The 24,240-nt window shown below is 34.7% G+C and overlaps 1 protein-coding gene across 1 annotated transcript in view; it reads left to right on the top strand.

The window, feature by feature from the left end:
* NFXL1 (nuclear transcription factor, X-box binding like 1) overlaps positions 1 to 24,240 on the top strand; it is a 79,206-nt gene that overhangs the window by 36,612 nt on the left and 18,354 nt on the right. Inside the window, exons 16-19 of the mRNA XM_077757732.1 lie at positions 7,831 to 7,852; positions 8,271 to 8,399; positions 13,752 to 13,918; positions 18,707 to 18,776. Of these exons, the coding sequence (XP_077613858.1) occupies positions 7,831 to 7,852; positions 8,271 to 8,399; positions 13,752 to 13,918; positions 18,707 to 18,776 (388 nt within the window). The remainder of the gene's footprint in view (positions 1 to 7,830; positions 7,853 to 8,270; positions 8,400 to 13,751; positions 13,919 to 18,706; positions 18,777 to 24,240) is intronic.

Consider the following 24,240-nt stretch of genomic DNA (forward strand, 5'->3'; position numbering starts at 1 on the left):
ATATATTTTATTTTATTTTATTTTATTTTATTTTATTTTATTTTATTTTTACAAATAGTTTATTGTCAAATTAGTTTCCACATAACACTCAGTGCTCATCCCCCTAAATATATTTTAAATACTGATTGAAAACCTCCTCTATATATCTTTTTTTGAGCCTTTTCCCCAGCTGGAGTTTGATATCCTTATTAGTTTCCATAGCAACTCAGGCTTATTGTTAAAATAATTCATCCAAGAGATCATCCTCTGTTAGTTTTTTCTGACTGATTTGCATGTTAGTCTTTGAGTTCCTTCAGGACGGAAGAAAGGCAGGTTTTAGGTAAGGCATAATTGAAGGAAACACTGAAAATGAAAGGAATAGTTTTTTGGAGGGACCAGAAAATGACCTGGACTGAGTTGTAAGGAGTCAAACCTACAGTAATAAGGGAATCCTGGAATGGTTCAGAGTTTCAGTAAAGGTTACGGAATATAGGAGAAAAGGAAGCACAGAATTTTGGGAAGCAACATAAAATTACCATTAAGGTTCCAAATTGAATATTGGGGGGGTGCCTGGGTGGCTCAGTCGGTTAAGTGTCTGACTTTGGCTCAGGTCATGCTCTCATGATTCATGGGTTGGAGCCCCGTGTTGGGCTCTGTGTTGACAGCTCAGAGCCTGGAGCCTGTCTTTGGATTCTGTGTCTCCCTTTCTCTCTGACCCTCTCCTGCTCACACTGTCTCTCTCTCAAAAGTAAATAAAACATTAAAAAAATTAAAAACAAAAACAAAAAAACAAAAAAAAAAACCCAAATTGAATATTTGTATGTCTCATGTATCAGCCTTTTACAAAGGGGGTTCTTGTTTACTTTTAAAAGCTCTCACTCCCATTTTGTCCCTCCACATCTTTCTTTTCTGTAAGTAGCATGTATATTTTTGTATATTGGTTATGGAGTCAGATTCGGAGGCAAAGTATTGTTGGGAACTATATCTACAGAGTGATTTTAGTCTGTACATTAGTGAAGGATTCATAAGCACTAAAATTGTATAATTGTGGTCAGTTATCTTTGATTTCCTTACTTTGTCTTATAAGAGGATTATGTAATATGCCTTTTTTATTTAATTAATTTGCTTGAAATCTTAGAGGTTGGATTAAATATTTTATGATAGTAGAAAAAACTGCCTGGAATTACTAAGTCATGTTTACTAGAGGTTTAAAAAATGAAATTTAAAAGTTTTTCCTTTGCACTTGACTGGAATGTGCTGCTGGAAGTTTTTTTGGGTATGTATATTAAAATTGTGTTTTAGAGTAAGAACTTTTGAGTCCAGTGTTGTGCTTCCTGCTGACTACAACTATGAACAAGTCATATACCTTCTCTATTTGTAAAATAAGGAAATTCAAGATATCTACAAAGATGTCAGTGTGGAAGAGAAAATTTTTGGAGGTCCTGTGTCTAATAGCAATTTTTTTCTTAAAGTCTATTTTTTCTAATGTTAGTATAGCTACTTCTACCCCCTTTTGGTTACAGTTTACATGGAGGGATGGACAGATTCTTAGAAACACAAAAACAACTGAAGCTGACTCAGAAGTAAAAAATCTGAATAAACCTATACCTAGTAAAGAGATTAAATTAGTAACCAAAAGCTTACCACAAGGAGAAGCTGAGGATGAGTGACTTTACTGGTAAATTTAAAGAATTAACAGCAGTGTTTCACTGTGGGGAGACATTTTCTGACTTATTCAGTTTGCTTGAAATCTTAGAGGTTGGATTAAATATTTTATGATAGTAGAAAAAACTGTCTGGAATTACTAAGTCATGTATTTCCCTGATATAAAAGCAGTGAAAGACCTCATAAGAAAAAGAAACTATAGACCAATATCTCTTTTGTATATAGATACAAGAATTCTAAACAAAATACTAACAAACTGAATCCAGCAACATGTACAAAGGATTATACATCATGACAAAGTGGACATATCCCAGAAATATGAGGTTGATTCAACATGAAAATCAGACTATCAAAATAATATTTTATCACTAAAGTAAAGGACAATTGATGGATGCAGAAAAACACTTGACAAAATCCTACACACTTTCTTCATAAAAATACTCAACAAATTTGGAATAAACAGCCTCCCCCAACCTGATAAAGGGCATGTATGAGAAGCCCTTAATCATACTTAATGGTGAAAGACTGAAAGTCTCCTATTAAGAACAGGAACAAGACTAAGATGTCCGCTCTTGCTCTGGCTAGCATGCTGCTGTGTTTATGCTCCTTCTATTTATATTGTATTAGAGGTGCTAGCCAGAGCAATTAGACTAGACAAAGAAATAAAAAATGTATTCACACTATTTGTATTTTTAGATGTTATGATCTTGTATATGAAAATTCCTAAGGAATCCTTATCCAAGTTATTAGAGATATTAAGTGAGCTTAGTAAAGCTAAAAGCAACATTAATATACAAAAGTCAATTCTATACACTAGCAATGAACCATCTGAAAATGAAATTAAGAAAACATTTCTACTTCCAGTCGCATTAAGAAAGCAACTTATTGAGGCACTTGGGTGGTTCAGTTGGTTGAGTGTCTGACTCTTGATTTCAATTCAGGTCATGATCCCAGGGTCTTCAGATTGAGCCTCACATTGGACTTCACGCTGAGCATAGAGCCTGCTTAAAATTCTCTCCCTCTGTCTCACTCTCTCTATCTAAAAAAATTAAAAAATTAAAAGACCAACTTGTTTATTCAACAAATTTAATAAAAAGAAATCTAAGGTTTTATGAACTGAAAACTGTAAAACATTGTTGAAAGAAGTTAAAGAAGACCAAAGACTCTGATACTGGCATACAGACATATAGATCAAGGGAATAGAATTGAGAGTTTAGAAATAAATTCATATACTTATGGCCAGTTTTTGACAAAGGTACTAGGATAATTATTTAGTAAGTGGCAAGGTAGCCCAGTTTTATGGATGGGAAGACAATATTGTTAAAGGCATTATTACCCAAAGTGATCTACAGATTTAACATACTCCATGTCAAAATCACAGCTGGCTTTTTTCCAAAATTCAAATGGAAACGTAAGAACTCATAATAGCCAAAAGTCTTGAAAGTGAAAACAAAGTTAGAGAACTCACACTTCCTTATCTTACACTTACAAAACTATAACAGTTAAGAATCTGATATTGTAAGGACGGACATATTGATCAATGGAATAGAATTGAGAATCCAGAAAAAAACCCATATGTTTATGGTCAGTTGATTTTTCACAAGTGTCAAAACAATTTAGTGGGTGCTGAGAGAACTAGTTATTCACATGGATAAAAAGTGAAATTGAACCTCTACTTCACAACATATATAGATATTAACTCAAAATGGAGCAAAGATCTAAAAATAAGGTTTTAAACTCTTAGAAGAAAACAGGTATTACTCCTTGTGTCCTTGGGTTCAGCAGTGGCTTGTTATGTATTGGTGACACATAAAGCATAAGCAACAAAAAAAGTAAAATCAGAGGACATTATTAATAAATTGTGCTTCAAGGACAATAAAAAAATTGAAAACACCACCCAAAGAATGGGGGAAAGTGTTTGTAGATTATATATCCCATAAGAGTATTATCCAGAATATATAAAGAATTCTTTTTTTTTTTTAAGTTTATTTATTTATTTTGAGCAAGTGAGCATAAGCAGGGGAGGGGCAGAAAGAGAAAGAATCAAGCATGTGCTGTGCAGGACTAGAACTCACGAATCATGAGATCATGACCTGAGCTGAAACCAAGAGTCAGATGCTTAACGGACTGAGCCACCCAGGCATCCCAGAATGTATAAAGAATTCTTAAACTGAGAAGCAAAATGACAATCCGATTTAAAAATGGGTAAAATCTTTGAATAGACATTTCTCTAGAGAAGACCTACAAATGGCCAGTAAATATGTGAAAAGATGCTCAAGTAATTATTAGGGAAATTCAAGTCAAAACCACATTAAGATGTCAATTTATACTCACTAGGATGGCTAAAATAAAGACCTAAGTGTTGGTGGAAAATATGGAATAGTTGGAACTATCTTACATTGCTGATGGGAATGTTAACATGGTGAGATTACTCTGCAAAGCACCTTGGTAGTTTCTCAGGAAACTAAACTTGGAGTTACCAACTTTAGGTATATACCTAAGAGAATTGAAAGTATGTGTTCATAAAAAACTTGTATATGAATGTTACAATAATAGCATTATTATTAATAGCCAAAAAGTGGAAACAAGTCAAATGTCTATCAACTGATGAATGGTTAAAATGTGGTATATCTACGCAATGGAATATCATTCAGCAATAAAAATACATGATACTGATAGGTGCTGTAACATGGATGAAACTTGAAAACAGTATGCTAAGTGAAAGAGGACAGACATAAATGCCACATAATGTTTGATTCTATTTTTTAAAAAAATTTTTTAACATTTATTTATTTTTGAGAGACAGAGACAGATCATGAGCATGGGAGGGGCAGAGAGAGAAGGAGACACAGAATCTGAAACAGGCTCCAGGCTCTGAGCTAGCTGTCAGCACACAGCCCCATGCGGGGCTCGAACCCACGAACCATGAGATCATGACCTGAGCCGAAGTTGGACACTTAACCAACTGAGCCACCCAGGTGCCCCTGATGCCATTTTTTGAAATGTCCAAAATAGGCAAATCCATAGAGACAGAAAGTAGATTAGTGGTTGCCAGGGGCTATGGAGTAATTCCTAAGAGTTACAGGGTTTCTTTGTTGGTAATGAAAATATGCTCGATACTGGTGATGGTTACACAACCTTGTGAATATACTAAAAACCACTGAATTGTATTAAAAAAATCTTTTTAATGGTTACTTTTGAGAGAGACAGAGCCTGAGCAGGGGAGGTGCAGAGAGAGAGGGAAACTCGGAATCTGAAGCAGGTTCCAGGCTCTAAGCTGTTAGCAGAGAGCCCGTTGGCAGGGCTCAATCCCACGAGTTGTGAGATCATGATGACCTGAGCCAAAGTCGGAGGCTTAACCCACTGAACCACCCAGGTGCCCCTTAATTGTACTTTTTGAAAAGTATAAGTCTTATCGTATGTAAGTTTTATCTCAGTTTTAAAAAGGAGACAAATATATAAAGATACTTCTAATTCTGATATAATGATTTTTCAGTGGCAAGTGTAATAAAATTATTATAAAGTGTATGTTAAAAATATTTGTCATGTGAACTATCGAGGTAGCATAATTTTTTTCTTAGAGTAGAATGTTCATGTCGTCTTGTCCCTTGCCTACCATTTTTAAACATACCCTGACTTTTAATACTTTGGCCATGTGGTAAAAGAATTCTGAACATAAACTATTTGCTGTATCATTATGGTGCCTTTGGCTTCAAGTTATAAAGAACCTACATAAACAGTGACATAATAACAGTGCTCATGCCTTGTGCAGTTAGACTGGAGGGAGAGCAGCTTCCTGGTTGGTGGAGCTGATTAATGCAGTGATGCACCATCAAGGGCCTGATTCTGCCTCTGTTTCATCTTCTGTGTAATATTTTTGCCCTCAGGCTCTTTGGCTTGATAAACTTCCCATCCAGATAGGCAAGTTTCTGGAGGAAGAAACAAACTGTTTATGTCTTCTACCATCATCATCTTTTTTTAAAGAGTGAGAAGCCTTTTCCAGAAGCCCCTTAGCAAAACTCCTTTCACATTTCATTGGCCAGATGAGGATCACAAGACAGTTTCTAAACCAGTCCCTGGAAAGGGAAATGAAATGTTTATTTTTTAGTTTTTTAAATAGACTTTATCTTTTTTTTAGCTGACTTTCAAGTTTACAGAAAAATTACACAGAAAGTACGGATTTCCCATATGGTCCTGTGACACACAGTCTCTCTTGTTACTAACGTTTTGCACTAGTATGGCACATTTATTTTTACAGTTAAGGAACTGGTATTGAATAATGATGATAATACTGTAAACTCAAGTTCATAGTTTATATTAGGGTTTACTTTTTGTGTTGGATGGTTGTATGAGTTTTGATAAATGCATGATCTCGTGTGTCCACTAATTACAGTATCATATAGCATAGTTTCACCGCCCTCAAAATGTCCTGTGCTGTACGTGTTTATCCCTCACCTTCTTCCCCCTCAAGTCCCTGGTGACCACCGATCTTTTTAATGTCTCTATCATTTTGCCCATCAGAATGTGATATATTTGGAATCGTAGCCTTTTCAGCATATCCCATGTAGCAATATGCATTTAAGTTTCCTCTGAGTCCTTTTAGGTCTTGGTAGCTCATTTCTTTTATTGTTAAATAATATTCCATTGTGTGAATGTACCACAGTGTGTTTATCCATTCACCTATTGAAGGGCATTTTGGTTGCTTCCCAGTTTTGGCATTTCTAAAGAAAGCTGCTAAACATTCATGTGTAGGTTCTGCTGGATCATACGGGAGGCCTCGCTTACCTTTGAGAGATACTGCCAAACGGTCTAACGAAGGGACCTGTACCAATTCTGCATTCTTACCAGCAGCGAGAGTTTCTGGGCCCTGTATTCTTGCCAGCACATGCCTGCCAGTGTTTTGGGTTTTAGTCACTCTAACAGGTGCGCAGTGGCATCTCGTTGTAGTTGGCAGTTTTCTAATGACATGGGATGTTCAGCATCTTTCCATAGGTTTACTTATCCCCTGTATGTTTTTATACAGGTGTCTGTCCTCTGTTCAAATCTTGACCATTTTTAAATTATGTTGTTTGCTTTATTATTATTAAGTTTTAAGAGTTTGTCTTATATTTTGGATACAAGCCCTTTACCAGGTATGTGTTTTCCAAATACTTTCTGCCAGTCTGTGGCTTATCTTTTCTTTTAAGTGTCTTTCACGGGGCAGATATTTTGGTTTAATAAAGTATAGCTTAGCCATTTTTCTTTCGGAGATCATGCTTTTGGTGTTGTATATAAAAAGTCATCCCCAAACACAAGGTCACCTAGATTTTCCCCTATGTTGATAGTTTCACGTTTCACATTTAGATCTGTGATCCATTTTAAGTTATCCATTGTGAAAGGTATAAGGCCTGTTTGGATTTTTTTCCATGTAGATGTCTTTATTCCAATACCAACCATTTTCGAAAAGACTATCCCTTCTCTATTCAGTTGTCTTTTTCCTTCTTCAGAGATCAACTGACTGTATTTGTGTAGGTCTATTTCTGGGCTCAGTATTCTGTTCCATTATCTATTGGTATGTTTACTGTTACCAGGACCGTACTGTCTTCATCACTGTAGCTTTATAGGATGTCTTTAAGTTGGCTAGTGTTAGTACCATGTTGTTCTTCAGTACTGTGTTGGCTATCCTGGGTTTTTTGTTTTTCCCTATAGACCTGAAAGTCAGTTTGTTGGTGTCCAATATTAATAATTTGCTAAGATTTTGATGGGAATTATATTGAATCTAGATCAAGTTGGGAAAGAATCAACATTTTGACAATATTGTGCCTGTCTATCAATGAACATGGAGTATCTCATCATTTGTATAGATTGTCTTTGATTTCTTTCATTAGGATTTTGTAGTTTTGCTCATACAGATCGTGGATATATTCTGTCAAATTTGTATCTGTTTCATTTTTTGTGCTAATATAAATGGTGGTATGTTTTTAATTTCAAATTCTAGTTGTTTATTTCTGGTATACAGGAGAGCAGTTGGCTTTTGTATGTTAATTTTGCAATCTTTTTATAATCACTTATTAGTTCCATATGTGTGTGGTTTTTTTATTCGTAATAAAACTAGTGGAGTTTTATTGATTAGTGGAGTTAGCACCTTTGCTTTAGGTAATCTTTTTGAAGAATTTATAATGTTTTCATTTTGTTTTTTTCTTGCAGAGAATGTCTTGGGAAGCATGAGGTGAGTTACAGGTACAACTTTTAAGTAAAGCTTATAATCTATGCTACTATATACGGATTGTTAGAAACGACAAAGGTTTTTTTGTTTGTTTTTTAGTGCTCTTAAAAAGTACAAGAGTTTATCTGTTGATTTTTAAAATATACAGTGCTTTTGAGAATTAGCCTATGTATATGTGGTCACTACAGAATCATTATATTGATTTTCCCTTTTAGGAATAGAATGTTTGCTTCTTGGCATTCATTTTTTGGGTTTTTTGATAGGTCACTTTGATTTTGATAATAACTATTATTAATGAAAATGTGTTAGACCGTTATGAAACTTGTTCTTAAATGATGAGTCATTTCAGAGACATGGGTTGGAAGGCTTTGTGTGCATGTTGCTGATAATCTTTTCTTTTCTTTTCTTTTTTTTTTTTAAGGTGAGTCCACTACCATGCCATACTGTAGGACCCTACTCTTGTACGAGAGTCTGCGGACGAATCTTAGATTGTCAGAATCATACATGTATGAAAGAATGCCACAAAGTAACTGAAATCGGCAAAAACAAGGTAATATCCTTAGGTTGAATATGTCTGTGCTTATAGTATGCTTGAAACATTCTTTTGGATAATTATGCCACAAATATTTTCCCATTTTGTTATAACTGTTTTCTTCTTTCTTGCCCTCATGCCTTCTCCTTCCTTGCCTTAACACAACCAACTTTAACAGCTTGGCCTATATTTCTCTGTATCTTCATGCTAGTTTATGATAATATGCTTTTTAATGTACTCTTTACATACTGTACATGTGTTAATACATAGGCTTTCATTTTCATTTTACTTTATAAAAGTACAGAAATTATCTATTTAGATAGTAGATAGCAGTATCACTTCCACTTCTGTCCATTTATATCTCTGAGTTTAGTCTGGAACATTTGTTCTTAGCTATTTTTTAAACCTAACATGTATGATAGACAATGTTCACAATTTTAATAAATTTGAAATCTTTTGTTGGAAATAAATACCATCACAGATTTAGGATGTGTGTGTGTGTGAAGTTCACTAAAAGCATTTTACAAATCATATAAGAAGTCAACGTTGAAAGATCTTTAAAAATTGCCATTTTACAAGGAAAAATAAATGTAGCTAATAAAATTTTATATATATAACGTATAAATAATATGAAACAGAAATATATATAAATATACATATGTTTAGAGTGAGAGAGAATGTGAACCAGGGAGAAGGACAGAGGGGGAGAGAAAGAATCTTAAGCAGGCTCCATGCTCATCATGGAGCCCGATGCAGGCCTTGATTCTACCACCCTAGATCATGATCTAAGCTGAAATCAGGAGTCACACACTCACCTGAGCCACTCAGGTGCCCCTATTAAATTTTATTTTAAAATATTTAAATTCATAAACAAGTACAAATAAAAAAACCCAGCAAGATCATTTTCAATAGCAATAAAAAATACAAGATTCTTGTTAAAACAGATACAGAAAGTGTCCTGCTCTGAATTTCCTAGGCCATGTGAAAAGTTCTGGCCAATAAAATATGAATAAAATGTTTTTAACCCCAGGAATAGAGGAAATTTATCATTAACCATTCTTTCTCTGTTTCTGTGATGGAGGAGGTATCTCTTGTAATACGGTTAAAAGCTAGGAGACTCCCCATCACCCAGTATCCTAGAATCATTGATTTGCCAGAGTCCCCTGCCAGCCTGCATTTAATATGATATATGAAAAAAAAATAAACTTTTGCTATATAAAACATTACATATTTTAAAAATAATGTTTTTTCATAGACATCCATTCTATAGGGAATCATATTATTAGGAAGTGTGTGTAATGAGAAATAAGCCAAAGATTTTAAGATTCATTTTATTAAATAACATTAGATTTGCAAATGTTTAAATTATTAATATGAATTGTATGTTATTGAAAAATTCACTTGCATTGTTGTTTTTTTCTTTGTCTTTGATTTGGTGGTTGTAAAGCCTGATAATATAAATGTCCATAGTATTATTCTTGCTCATGTGTAGACATATATGTAAATACATTGCTTATAATTTCTTCATTGATCTGTACTTTGATCCTTAATAAAAATGTACTCACGATAAAATGAAAAGGATAGTGGAATTATGAAATCTTACAACATAAAATAATTGAAAATCCCTTTAACTAGTCAGAGTATAGCTGCTTTATGGATTTCCAAAACATCAAATGAGTTGGAAGAACTTATTTTAAGAGCTGATACGACACTGATTGGGAATTAACTTGGATTATCCTAGCACTGCTTCGTGGGCAGTGGCTGTGGGAAAATGTAGGTTATAACTTAGGTGCAGTCCTTCTCAATTTAGCTACAAGTTCATCTTTATCTCCCACTCAAAGAAGGCTACTACAGTGAACATGAATGAAAATTAAATTCTACAAGGGGATAACCTTGCAATCTTCTAATTTGTATATTAAAAATGAAATATTTCATAAACTCTTTAAAATTAATTCCTTATTGTAACATCTCATCTCCCACTGGAGATGATCTCCTTGTATGTCTCTCTTGACCCAGATGGTTCAGGAATTGTTAATTCAGTTTCTACCTTGAGTTGTAGCACAGAGCTTACAAGATAGCAAGTATTTAAAAAGCGTTTATTGAATTGACTTGAATCAAAAGTCTTTTTCTTATGTCTGTTCTGGTCTCTTTCCCTGGCCTTGCCTGTAGATCTCTCAGTCCAATCAAAGCTATTCTAATAGGCTGTGGCTCTGATTGCTATAGTTAGCCACAAATATATCTGTATTGTCTAATTCAGTGGCTGGAGTGAGTGGAACTGTGGTTAACTGGGGAAAGGTGTGAGATTGATGACAATTGAAGTGAGTGTATTTCCCAAGCAAACCTGGACACAAATAATTTTTAGAGTGACTGAAAGAAGAAGTGATGAGCATTTTAGTTTCTTCTACTTGAAGAAAACATACTCTCCAAGAATACTTTCCATAGTGATTTTTATGTAGTAACATCAAAAATAAAACCTCAAAAACACACAAAGAAGGAGAAAGAAAAGGAGGAGGAGGAGGGGAAGGAAGAGGGGAAGAGGAAGAAGAAGAAGGAAGAAAGAAGAAGAAATAATGAGAATAGTCTTTGGGGGAAATCTGTACTAAAAATAAATGAAAAAGAAAAAATATATCGGTGCATAATACATTTCTTATACACTTATGTATATGATAGATGCTTGCCATGCAGAGTATTGTCTGCAGACCAGAAGCACTGGCATCACCAATCTTGTTGGAAATACAAAATCTCAGGTCGTTCCTCAGCATTTTAACGATTGCCAAGTGACTGATCATGTACAAAAATGTTTGAGAATCACACTTGCTAAAGGCAAGTGTGTATGATGTGTCATGTTTTGTTGATTAAAAAAAAAGTTATAATCATCAGACTTTCTGAGAGATTGGAACTTAATTATTTGAGCCATTAAAAACAAAGGATAATTCTGTAATGTGATGGAGGGTCTACTTATTGCTATGATGATAATCATAGTATATAAATGTTGGAACACCTTAAATTTACAGAATGTCAAATATAAAATGGGGAAAAAAGAGTTTTACTTCTCAAGATTCATTTTCCAATTTGTAATAATAACCCACATGTTTATTCTGCCTTCCTTCTCACCATCTCCTTGCTTATAATTAGGATTGCTATCCTCTGTAGATTTCTAGACGCCAGATGAATCAGGAAAAACTCATTTAAAAAGGATGATAATGACTAATTGGGGAATTATTGTGGATTATCCTAATATTGCTCCCTGGGCTAAAGTTCCTGTCTTCCCTCTTTTAAATGAGAACTGGGTAAGATATTTGACAGCCAGGCTTGCTGTATTTCTGAATTAAGGTAGATTCTTCTGGAAGATAGAACTTGATATTGGAAGTGATCCAGGAAGATAGCTTAGCAAGTGTAGGTTCAGTGTTTTTTTTTTTTTTTCATAATTGGAAGAAAGGAGCCTCATATCATCAGTATAATTCTTCTTTTGCAGATAGGGAAACTGAGGGTTGTCAAGTGACTTGTTTGTGATCACATAACCAAAAGAGTGGTAATAAGAAGGTAGTATCCCTGATACTACCTGATATGAACTCCCAGCCCAGTATGGTCTTCTGTTTATTTAAATGAAAGATTATTGCAGATGTGCCACATAGCCAGGAAGAAACAAATGAAATTGACTGTGTGTGTCATCTTTGGTTATGTTTGCATATTTTGAGATTCAGTGCTTCTCTTTTTCCAGTCTTTCCAATTTCAGAAAGTTGTATTATCAGTTTTACCCCATTCTGTAGACCAAAGACAGGAACATTGCTTCATTTCTTTCCTAACTTCATTTCCTTGTCTCACAACAAATCTAGTTAGGTTTGTCTTCAAAGTAGAAACCTGAATCTGACTTGTTTCTTATAACCTCTACCACTAATCTTCTCATCCAAGCCACCATCACCTCTTTCCTAGATTTCTGCAGTATTTTCCCAGCCAGCCTGTCTACTCCCACTTTGGTCTTACTGCATTAGCCAAATTCATCTTTTAAAAATGTAAGTCATAAAACAAAATGTAAGTCATGTGTCATCTCCTTGCTCAAAACCCATCAGTAGCTTTCAGTTACTCCTAGGATAAAATCCAAATGGCCTTATGATAGCCTAATAAGGCTTATCGTTATAGATCTAACTTCTGACTACGTTTCCTCCCTTTCTACTCATCACTCACTTGCTCCCTTCTACTTTTGGTCTTGTTATTTCTTGAATATTCCAAGTTGGCTCTTTGTCAGAGCTTTTACACTTATCCCCCCCTCCCCCCTCCGCCCGGAACTCTATATTCTTATGGCTTTCTCTCTTTTCTAACTTAACTTCTGTTTAAATATGAACAGAAATTTCTTCATGTTTCTCCTATTACTATCTCTTATCCTGCTTTATCTTTTTTCAGAGTATTTATCTTCCCCACTTAAATTTAAGTTTCTTAGGTCAAGGATCTCTCTCATTTTGCATATTCCCAGCGTGTGAATGATTCCTGGTACATAATGCTGAATAAGTGTGAATAAATTAATATGCTTTTTAAATTAAAAAATAGAAATTATTTATAGAAGAATGTTTCATAATTGACACTTTTTCTTTTAATTATGTATGTTAAAAGTAGCTTAGATTTTTATTGACATAATAACCCTATTGTACTCATGGCTCTACTTAGGAATGATGAAAACATTTTTAAGCTTTAGGGCACTATCCATGTCTATAACTCTCTTATTTTATCTCCTGTATGACATGTGAAAATAAATACTATTTTGTAATAACAATTTTTAACCTTCTTTAATAGATAGATGATAGTTAAATTATTAAATTACTAGAGGAGAGAGGTACCTTTTTGAGTTACATTCAAGTATATTTATTTTTTTTATATTCCCCTCTCTATGTTTCTCTTTGACTAGATGAGATTGGTATCTCCAGAACATTGAATGCTTTGGGAATTATTATTTATGTATTAACAAGGTGTTGATTTCTTTAGTTTGATGGTGATTGTGCATGTTGGGCAGAAATGAATTAATAATTTATCTGCTACAAACTATTCTTTAGGAAGTAATTTACATTTTTAGTAGGAATCCGTCATGCAATCAAGTACAATTTCAGATGAGGCAATTTGATTTAATGAAGTTTGCAGATATAACAGTCTTTGTGAACAGTGGTGACATTGATAATTTTGCTATTCTTCATTTTGAATATATATTTTTTTCATCTTGAATAATTTTAAAAGAGTGAAAGCATGTACCATTTTATTAACTGTATTCCCAAGAGGTGTAAAAGTACTTTCTTTTAATGAGATATGTGAATTTTGTAGTTTAAATATACAGAAATGTTAGACTTCTGTTCTTAGATGATTTATCTCCTTATTGCCCATCAGGCTGGCCCAGAATGCCTTCAGTGTGAAGAAGGGTGCTCTAAATCACGACCTCTGGGTTGTCCCCATCCATGTGTTTTGCCATGTCACCCTGGAGAATGTCCTCCTTGTGTTCAGATGCTTAGAATAAAATGTCACTGCAAGATCACAAGCCTCTATGTGGAATGTAGGTAAGTGGACTGAACAAGTATTGTTTTACTATAATTAATTATTTTAACCAGTATCTCTTTGTAATTCAGAACTCTATACAGTATACTTTAGGAATCATTATTCAGTGTTGCACATAGATACCAGAAGCCTAGATTTTCCAGTAGAAACCTGAAGAAAATGTAGAATACTTCACCTTCTTGATACTTAATCCTGGTTTCAAGGGAAATTCTGCTTTTTCCATTTGGGAATTCTGTATGAGATTTTTTAAGGAAAAATGTTTCATCAATCACTGCTTAAGAAAAAAAAAAAGAAATATCCTAGAGCAGATTGCTCAAGTAACCATGCCAAACTAGAATTTTGTTGGATCAACATTTGATGTACACATAGCTACTAAGGCATAATCTTTAAATTCTAGACTTTTGTTTATTACAAATGGAGCTGTTACGGCATATGCCATATGACGCTATGACTTCTTTATTTCCTTTACTTAAAAACATGCATACTTAGTAAAATGCATATTTGTGCTTATCAATTATGTGGAGGGGAAAAATTACCATTTTTTTCCCTTACTTAATCACAGTCTAACATAATTTATCTAACTTGTTCAGCTCCATATCACCCAAATTTGTAAAGTGGGCTGTGTGTAAGTGTATTTGACTCAAGTTAAATTTGGGAATATGACTTTGTTTTTCATTTTTTAAACATAAATACTTTTGAAAAATTCCTGTTGATATTATTCTAAATCTGCTTTTGTTATTTATACTCTAGACTCATGTTTTGTTAAATTGGAAGAGTTAAACTTTATTCTTCTTATATATTAAAATTATTTTGTTGAAATTTTAAGAATAAAATATAATTTTAGCTTTAGAAGTTTTGTTTGGAGACTGAAGAGTGCAATTTTGCTTTAGTAATTAGTGATACTGAAGAAAGGAGGTTTTCTTTGGTCTTGTTGGGTCTAAATTTCCCTTTCTCGCTTCTTTTTCCCTTTGTCATGTAGTCTCTAAAGGGTGACTGTACCTTTTTACCTTCTTGTCCAGAGTGGTGGCTTTCCAAGATTGGCTCCTTGATTTCTGGGCACTTTTTAAAGTTTTTTCCTTTTAGTTAGTGCTCTGATCTACCAGTACTTATTAACATTTAGGGTGGACTTTCTCTTTCTGGTGTGATTTTCGCTCAGTTGCCCTCTTCTCTATTTTACTCAGTTTTTCCAGAACCGTCCTAGTTCTCTGAAATGATTTGCTGTGGGAGCTTGAGAAATAGGTCTGTTATGAATTGGTATTTATTTTTCTACTTACAGGCAATTTGAAACTTGTAGAAATTTGTATCTTCTGGTTATGTGCAGGTCATGGGATTTGAGTGATTTTATGATTAATGAGACGAATGATTTTGGGGGGGGATGTGTGGATGGATATATTTTGATTGAGTTGGCTTCCATTACTACAGTTATTTGGAGTTCCTTGAATACATATTTAAAGTGTATGATTTTCAGAATACACATTCTTTTCAAGTGTGCATAGAACATTCTCCAGAATAGGTCCACACATTCTGGATCTATTGAGGTCACAAAAGAGGCCTCAACAAATGCCAAAAGATTAAGCCTCACCATGGACTTTTTCTGACTACAACACTATGCAACTATAAGTCAACTACAAGAAAAAATTTGGAAAGATTACAAATACATAGGGGTTAAACAACATGCTACTAAACAGTGAACCGGTCAACCAGGAAATCAGACAAGAAATAAAAAATTACATGGAAACAAATGAAAATGACAATGGTCCAAAACCTTTGAGATGCAGCAAAGTGGTCCTAAGAGGGAAGTATAAAGCAATATACACCTACCTCAAGAAGCAAGAAAAATATCAAATATACAACCTAACCTTATACCTAAAGGAGCTAGTAAATGAATACCAAACCAAACCCAAAGCCAGCAGAAGAAAGGAAGTAATAAAGATTAGAGCAGAAATAAATGGTATAGAAACTAGAAAAACAGTAGAACAGATCAGTGAAACCAGGAGCTGATCATTTGAAAAAATTAATAAAATTGATAAACATCAAGCCAGACTTACCCTAAAGAAAAGACAAAGGACTCCAATAAATAAAATCACAAATGAGAGGATAGATAACAACCAATACCACAGGAATACAATTATAAGTGAAAGTTATGAAAAATTATATGCCAATAAATTTTTTAACAGTTTATTTATTTTGAAGGGGGTGAGGGAAGGGGCAGAGAGAGATGGAGAGAGAACTCTGCAGGCTCCGCACCGTCCGCATGGAGCCCTGCGCAGGGCTCAAACTCATGAACTGTGAGATCGTGACCTGTGCTGAAACCAAGAGCTAGATGCTTAACCAACTGAGCCACAGGTGCCCCTCTATGCCAACAAATTTGACAACCTAGAAGAAATAGATAAATTCCTAGAAACATATAAACTACCTAAGCTGAAAACAAAAAGAAATAAAAAGCTTGAACACAGTGGTAGCCAGCAGAGGAATTGAATCAGTAATCCAACTCCCAACAAACAAAAGTCCATGACCAGATGGTTCACAGTCGTATTCTACTAAACATTTAGACAAGAGTTAATAACTGTTCTCAAACTATTCAGAGAAGTAGAAAAGGAAGGAAAACTTGCAAATTCATTCTGTGGGGCCAGCATTACCTTGTTACCAAAACAAGATACTGCTAAAAAAGAGAACTATAAGCCAATATCCCTAATGAACATGGATGCAGAAATTCTCAATAAAATACTAGCAAACTAAATCCAACAATGCACTAAAAAAGTTATTCACCACCATCAAGTGGGATTTATTCCTGAGTTGCAAGTATGGCTCAGTATTCACAAATCAATGTGATACACCACATTAATAAAAGAAACGATATGAACCATATGATCCTTTCAATAGATACAGAAAAAGCATTTTACACAGTAGAATATCCATTCATGATAAAAACCCCAACAAAGTAGATTTGGAGGGAACATACCTCAAAATGGCAAAGGCCATAGGTAAAAACACCATAGCTAATATTATCCTCAGTAGGGAAAAACAGAGCTTTTCCTTTATGGTCAGGAATAAGACAGGGATGTCCACTCTCACTACTATTATTTAACATAGTAATGGAAGTCCTAGCCACACAACAGAAAGAAATAAAAGGCATCCAAACTGGCAAGGAAGAAGCAAAACTTTCACCATGACATGATACTATATAAAAACCTGAAAGAGCCCACCAAAAAACTGCTAGAACTGATACACAAATTCAGTAAAGTTATAAGATACAAAATCAACGTACAGAAATCTGTTGCATTTCTATATACACCAATTGGAATTTAAATAAGAACTTAAAATCACAATGAGGTACGACCGCATACCTGTTAGAATTCAAAAGACAAAGACAAAAGATTGACAGGTATTGAAAAATTAGTTTATTACTAATTATAAAGTGACTGTAACAAAATGATATTCTTTTTTTTTTAAAGTTTTTTTTANAGGTGCCCCCAAAATGATATTCTTAAGTTCAGAAGTGAGTACCATGCTTGTAAGAATGAAAATGTACCACTTTTGGTAGAGCCAGAAGTTTTTAAGTGTAATTATTAAGTGAATTTTGCTAAGAAAAATGCATGTTATTTTAGACTACGTTTATACTAATTTGATACATATATTGAAGATAATAGTTTTGACATTAGTAGGCTAAATTTATGGTATATTTTGGCAATTAGGTCTACTGAAAGGGAAATAGGGGAAGCAGGAAAAGAAAGAATAAAAAGGAGAGGAAAGGTAATGGGAAAAGAAAATAAGATTCATACGGTAGGGATTTTAAGAGTGTCACTAGTTACTGACTCATGCAATGTCTGTTGTGGTTTATTCAACTTTATTAGAACGTAGTTAATATTCCTTGGTGTTTGACTTTTCCCGAATTACCCACCAAGTCAAATATAAAAGCACAGAGATTGCTCTAAAATGATTGAATCTAAAATGAATCAATTTTGAATATTAATAGATAGCTTACCAAAACAACTTTAAAAGCTTTCCTAAAACAAGCTTACTAAATTCTTCAATATGAAGTAGGTTTCTTTTTGGTTTTTTGTTTGTTTGTTTGTTTCTCTTTAAGAAACAAACAAGCAAGCAAAGGGGGAAAAAAAGAGAGGGAGGCAAATCAAGAAACAAACTCTTAACTACAGAGAACAAACTGATGGTTACCAGAGGGGAGGTGGGTGGGGGAATGGGTTAAATAGGTGATGGGGATCAAGGGGTTACTTGTTGTGATTAGCTCTGGGTGTTATTGTATGGAAGTATTGAATCACTATATTGTACACTTGAAACTAATATTACAATTTATGTTAACTAATTGGAATTTAAATAAAAACTTAAAAAAAAAGAAATCTGGGTGAGCATTTTCTCAGTATCAATTGTTAAGTAATATATTGAACCATTAGTTTTTAATCTTTCATAGAAATGTTAGGAGGATGATAATTATATGATAATATAATGATTGATCAACAGGGAAAGATAATAGCAGGAGCTATTAAAGAGATCATATTTTGTGTATGTTTTTTACTTCCTATTTGCAGTGATTGCCTTTTCACCATTTGATTTGTTGGTTGTAGATAAAGTACAGGACTGTTTCAGTTGTCAGACCAGGGAAGTAATTTGGAGATAATTATTACAGATGATACACAAAATAGTTTTTAAGAGAAAAATGAAATAAGGTAATTTTATGGATATGTTTGAAATTGTGAATTATTTTTAGAGAAATTATGTTATAAAATGGACTTCGCTTTGAATGGCATCAAAATTTCCTCTTTTATTTTTAGAAAAATAACCTCTGCTGATATAAATGAAAAGAATCTCCTTAGTTGTTGCAAAAATCAGTGTCCTAAAGAGGTAAGCTTTAAAGAACCTTTTAAGTTGTATTTCTTTGGCATTGTTTCTCTTGGATTTTCTGTCTCCTTGTTTGGTCTTATTTCATGTCTTTTCTGCACCTGTGGGTCCAGAAAGAAGATGTGGTGGATGTGTGTAAAAATGTAATACATACTAACTGTTGGATGCACGTCTCTATGAAATGTTGGGGGTATCAGCACTAAGAATGACCCTTGGAAGGTTTTTTTTAAGAGTAGTTTTAAAAATAGCTTATACTTTATATGATAAAGTATTGACCGAATGCTTTACCCTTCCTTAAAATATTAAATAGATAAGAACTGTGTGAGTCATAGGCTGTTAGACAGTAAATCCATAGTAAGTTATTTAAAAAGCAGGTTTGTGAGTGTGTGTGTGTGTGTGTGTGTTTGTGTGGTGTGTATGTATGAACTTTAAAGTTCATTGTTATCTTGAATTAATTAACATAGGGCACCTATATGTAAAGTTACGTTTTTAAAGATTCTGATGCTTGAATTTGCATTGTATCCAAACTGAAAGTATTAAAAATAATTCATAGAAATTGTTCAGAGTATAAAGGTAAAGAGCCACCAGTGATTTTTCTTGGTGACAATTTGAGAAACTAAAGTGGTCCAGCTACAGTTGGTTAACTTAAAAGTCAGAGTTTTCCCTTTTTTGTTGTTGGAGGTAGGGCAGTGATAGTTATTTGATTGAGTTGGACATTTATAAAGGAATCCCTTTGACTTACAGATATATTAATAGTACCACTTTTATTTTAATTCTGTGTCTTTATGTACTTACCTGTTTCTCATCCTTTTTGCAGTCAGGGAGAGATGACAATAAAGCCTTAATGACAAATATAGTAGTCATTCTCTTTGACTAAGTAAAAACAGAAATTAATGCATGACATGCCCTTTTGTTAACAATATTTCCTTTTAACTAAAACTGGATGCTTTTTACGGATTTCTGTTTAAGAACCATTGGAAATTGAACCTGTTTATTTTAAAAGTTACGTGAAATTATAAACAAGGAAACATTTCAAGCAAGAAGTGATTATTTTAATGACCCTGTCTTTGTCATATAAGCGAAACTAAGGATATTGGGATATTTCAAATTTAATTTTCTGAATTCTTCAAATCCTGAGTTTTTCCTTTTTAAAATAAATCTTCTTCTGTCCAAATTCAGATTCCAGGTAATAAGTGGTTGAGAATGTTTTATTTTTAACCTGACTCAGTAACTTGGTATGAGATTGTATTTAGAAATAACAAAATTAAATTTAGGGATTGCTAATTTGCTGTTTAACATTTCCTTGGCTATGATTCATTTGTGAGACTGTTATCACATTTGGTGGGACTAGATGAGTAGTCACTGTTTACTTAAAAATTTGTTTTCCATGCTCATGATTTTTTGTGTTCTAGATCATTCTAGAGGCCCTAGTATTGCCAGAGTCTCCCTGGGCTCTCTTGAAAAATATAGCCTTTGTTTGGGAATAATCCAAGTGACCGTTATAGTTTCAAACAGTCTAGGAGTGGACAGGTATCTAATAGAACTTACTCTAGTTTGTGGCCTCTTAACATTGGTAAGGCTACAGCAGTACTTCTCAAACAGTCAGTTCAAAGGCTTCTTGAAACAAATTAATGGGCCCTGCCCCACAGTTTCTGATTTTTGGAGTCTGGATTAATGGCCCAAGAATTTGCATTTCTAATAAGCTTATATGTACTAGTGATATTGTTGGTCTGGCACCACAGTTCTGAGACCCACTAAGCTATAAAATCAAGTCATACTTGGGATCAACCAAGAACTGTGTCACTTTGTATCTGCAGTAGAATCCTGTACTCAGAGTTAAGGTATAGGATTATGATCAATTCTGATGGACTGACAGATTGCTGTTCACTTTCTCTTCCTCTCCCCATACTCTGGGTTTCTTGGGAGCAGGGACTATGTCATATTTGTCCTTGTATCCAGTCTTTTTGTTCCCTGTTTGTATGCATTAGGCAGTTGGTAAGCATTTGTTGAATGTGAATGAAACTGAACTGTGGGAGTGGTATAGGCATATCCTTCTGGATATACACTCGCTGTCTTCTGGACTGGTTTGAATTTAACTAAAAGAAAATATAAAGATACCATGAAGAACTATACCTTTAAACCGTGCTCCATATATACAATTCTGCTTTTAAAATTTATTTCTGAATTTGGTTTTATCATTTCCATGCAAGCTTTTTTTACTTTTTGCTTGGGAAAATTATTTAATGTGTCTGTAACTTGAATTGTTTATGTACAAAATGGGAGAGAAATACTCACTTCTGAGTGCTGAGTGTTAATGAGTTAATAACTTGTAAATGTCTTAGTATATGGTAAGTGCTATATATGTGCTTGCTATAGCGATGATGATATGGTTATTTATCCACATACACTATTGTTTTGCAAGCTTTCCTTAATTATTTTTAAAGAGCTTTTTAATTGTTGGGATTAAAATGGAACATTTTGAAAGTTTTTTTTTTTAATGTTTTATTTATTTCTGAGAGAGAGAGAGAGCGTGAGCAGGGGAGGGTCAGAGAGAGAGCGAGTCACAGACTCTGAAAACAGGCTCCAGGCTCTGAGCTGGCAGTTAGCACAGAGCCCGAAGCGGGGCTTGAACCCATGAACCGCGAGATCATGACCTAAGCGAAAGTCGGACACTTAACCGACTAAGCCGCCCAGGCGCCCCTAAAATGGAACATTTTTAACTAGACAGTATTGGTTATTGGTAAGGCGTTGGATATGACATATGCAGATGTTAGCAGAATGATGTTAGGGGCTTAGTAGAAGAAAAACATCCCACATTGAGTGGAAAGAGTAGGCCATCCCCGCTTTAAATGAGGGTGAAGGTTGGATGTTTTAGGAAAACCTCAGGTTTCTGGTGTGAAGTCTATAATGAAGAAACAGTCTATATATTATACATTTTGGTCAGCTTCCTTTGGAACTGCTTTTCAGCTCTTTTAGAATATACACTGTCTTTTAAGATAACACATCCTTGGACATCTGATTTTTTAATTTTTTTAATTTAATTTTTTAAAAATGTTTTATTTATTTCTGAGAGAGAGAGACAGCATGAGCAGGGCAGGGTCAGAGAGAGAGGGAGACACAGAATCTGAAACAGGCTCCAGGCTCTGAGCTAGCTGTCAGCACAGAGCCCGACACGGGGCTCAAACCCACGAACTGTGAGATCATGACCTGAGCCAAAGCCAGACGCTTAACTGACTGAGACACCCAGGCACCCCATATCTGATTTTTTTAAACAATGAAATTACTACCTACGCAGAACTACATAACATATATATGGGCAGTTTAACAAATGGTTAAAAAGTCGAGACCATGTAACTCTACCAAGGTCGAAAATTACAGTGTGGCTACATCTCAGAAGTCTACCAAAGTCCATATCTGACTGTGGTTTCCTCCTTCTATCCTATATGTTCTCTCCATCTCCCTTCTATAATAGTTTACTTGCTTTTATGTGTAGTTTTTACTACCTATGTCTGTATCTGGAAGCAATATTGTTTGCCTAATTTTATATGAAAAAGTTCAAAAGGATGAACTTTTGTGACTTGCTTACTTTGCTCTACATTATGTTTGTCACATTTATTACATGTTGCCATAGTCTTTATTACATTATATGAGTTTACTATAGTTCATTGTATTTGCTTTCTTGTGGGTAAATTTGAGTTGTTAAAACTACTACAATGAACAGTCTTCTTTGTGCATTCTAATATATGTGCATATAGGTTTCTCTATGTGCCATTGCTTGTTCATAAGGAATGTATAATATCAACTTAAAGTCATACTGATTTCCAAAATAATTGTACAGTTTATTATCAGTCAATTTTCCTATTTACTACCAGTATTTTAAAGTTCCGGTATTTTAAGGGTGCTTGGGTGGCTCAGTTGGTTAAGCGTCCGACTTCGGCTCAGGTCATGATCTCATGGTTTGTGGGTTGGAGCCCCATGTCAGGCTCTGTGCTGACAGCTAGCTCAGAGCCTGGAGCCTGTCTCAGATTCTGTGTCTCCTCTCTCTGACCTCCTGCTCATGCTCGCTCGCTCTCTCTCTCTCTCTCTCTCAGAAATAAATAAAACATTAAAAAAATTTTTTTAAGTTCCAGTATTTTAATTTCCAATTACCACCACACTTGGTATTGTCAGAATTTTTAAGTTTGCCAATCCTTTGGCATCTGGTGATTTTAATTTACGTTTTCCTGATTACTGGTGATTTTTAATACTTCAGGATTAATGGCATTAATAAGCACACCTCTGGATGAGTTTCACTTCTCCTTGCAAGCTACAGAAATCAGTTTGGTTAACTTATCACAAAAAAGAAGGGATATTTGGAGGATATTGGGGTGCGGGGGTGGTCAGTTTATAGATTCTGAAGGAAATGCTGTTACAGCAAACTTTGGGAAGGGCAGGACCTGGGCATCCCCCAGGCACTTCCCAGCAGGAGCTCAGGGGGCTCTGTGCTGCGATGACGGTTCAAACCACCATCTCTTTCTTTTTAGTTTTCAGTTATCAGGAGAGAAAATCTGATTGGCTTCCTTAGGTACTGACAGTTCAAACCACCATCTCTTTCTTTTTAGTTTTCAGTTATCAGGAGAGAAAATCTGATTGGCTTCCTTAGGTACGGGGGCTCGCTTGACACAGGCAGCCACAGACAGGGAACTGGAATGGGTGGTACAGTCATGGCCATAGCTCCTGGGAGAACTGGTGAGCCAGGCAGCCATCCAATTTATGTCTTCTGTTTCTGCTACCAGCAGAGGAGATGACAGTCAGGGAGATTCATGGAAGTGTAAGATGGGGTAACAGGATCAAATGCAGTATTTAGAGAAAAGAGATACATTTTGAAGGCAGAAGACCCAGCCAGAGAAAAGAGACTTTTAAGATGGTAGTGAAATTGTGGAAAGTGACCATGAGGTCTTTTAAGACTAAGGCAGGAAGATATGACATCTAGACCAGTGGTTTTTAACTTTTCATCAAACCCCAACATGTTGAAAATATAGAACACTGTAGCCATGATTCTGTGTAATTTCAGAAAGATCTATATTGATTCTGAAAAGCCTCCCTATTCACTTTCCCCATTAGAATGATTGATTTGAACTTGCAGTAGAGTGGTTAGTTACTTTAGAGAGGATGACTGATGCCATTACCTCAATGATTAAAGAAAGAACACAAGGCTACAGAGACCTATTTTGAGAAGAGGAGAGGGTGGATGGTAAACTAATGCCAAATGTTTGTCTTCGTGAAGTCAGGCTAGAGGCACTGGCCAGAATGCAGGTGAGAAAGAAGTTGAGGGGGACAAAGACTTTAAACCACCCTGTGAGGCAGGTATTTGATAGTGAATAAATATTGAGTTTATTAAGCAGTGTTCAAGGCCTACACTTAGGTGTGGAGCAAAACAGAACCAAAGTGGTCCAGGAATGCCGGTGTGGATGAGATTGCTGAAAAT

This window comes from Crocuta crocuta, unplaced genomic scaffold (genome assembly GCF_008692635.1).
Source record: "Crocuta crocuta isolate KB4526 unplaced genomic scaffold, BGI_CrCroc_1.0 scaffold282, whole genome shotgun sequence".
Classification (NCBI taxonomy): domain Eukaryota; kingdom Metazoa; phylum Chordata; class Mammalia; order Carnivora; family Hyaenidae; genus Crocuta; species Crocuta crocuta.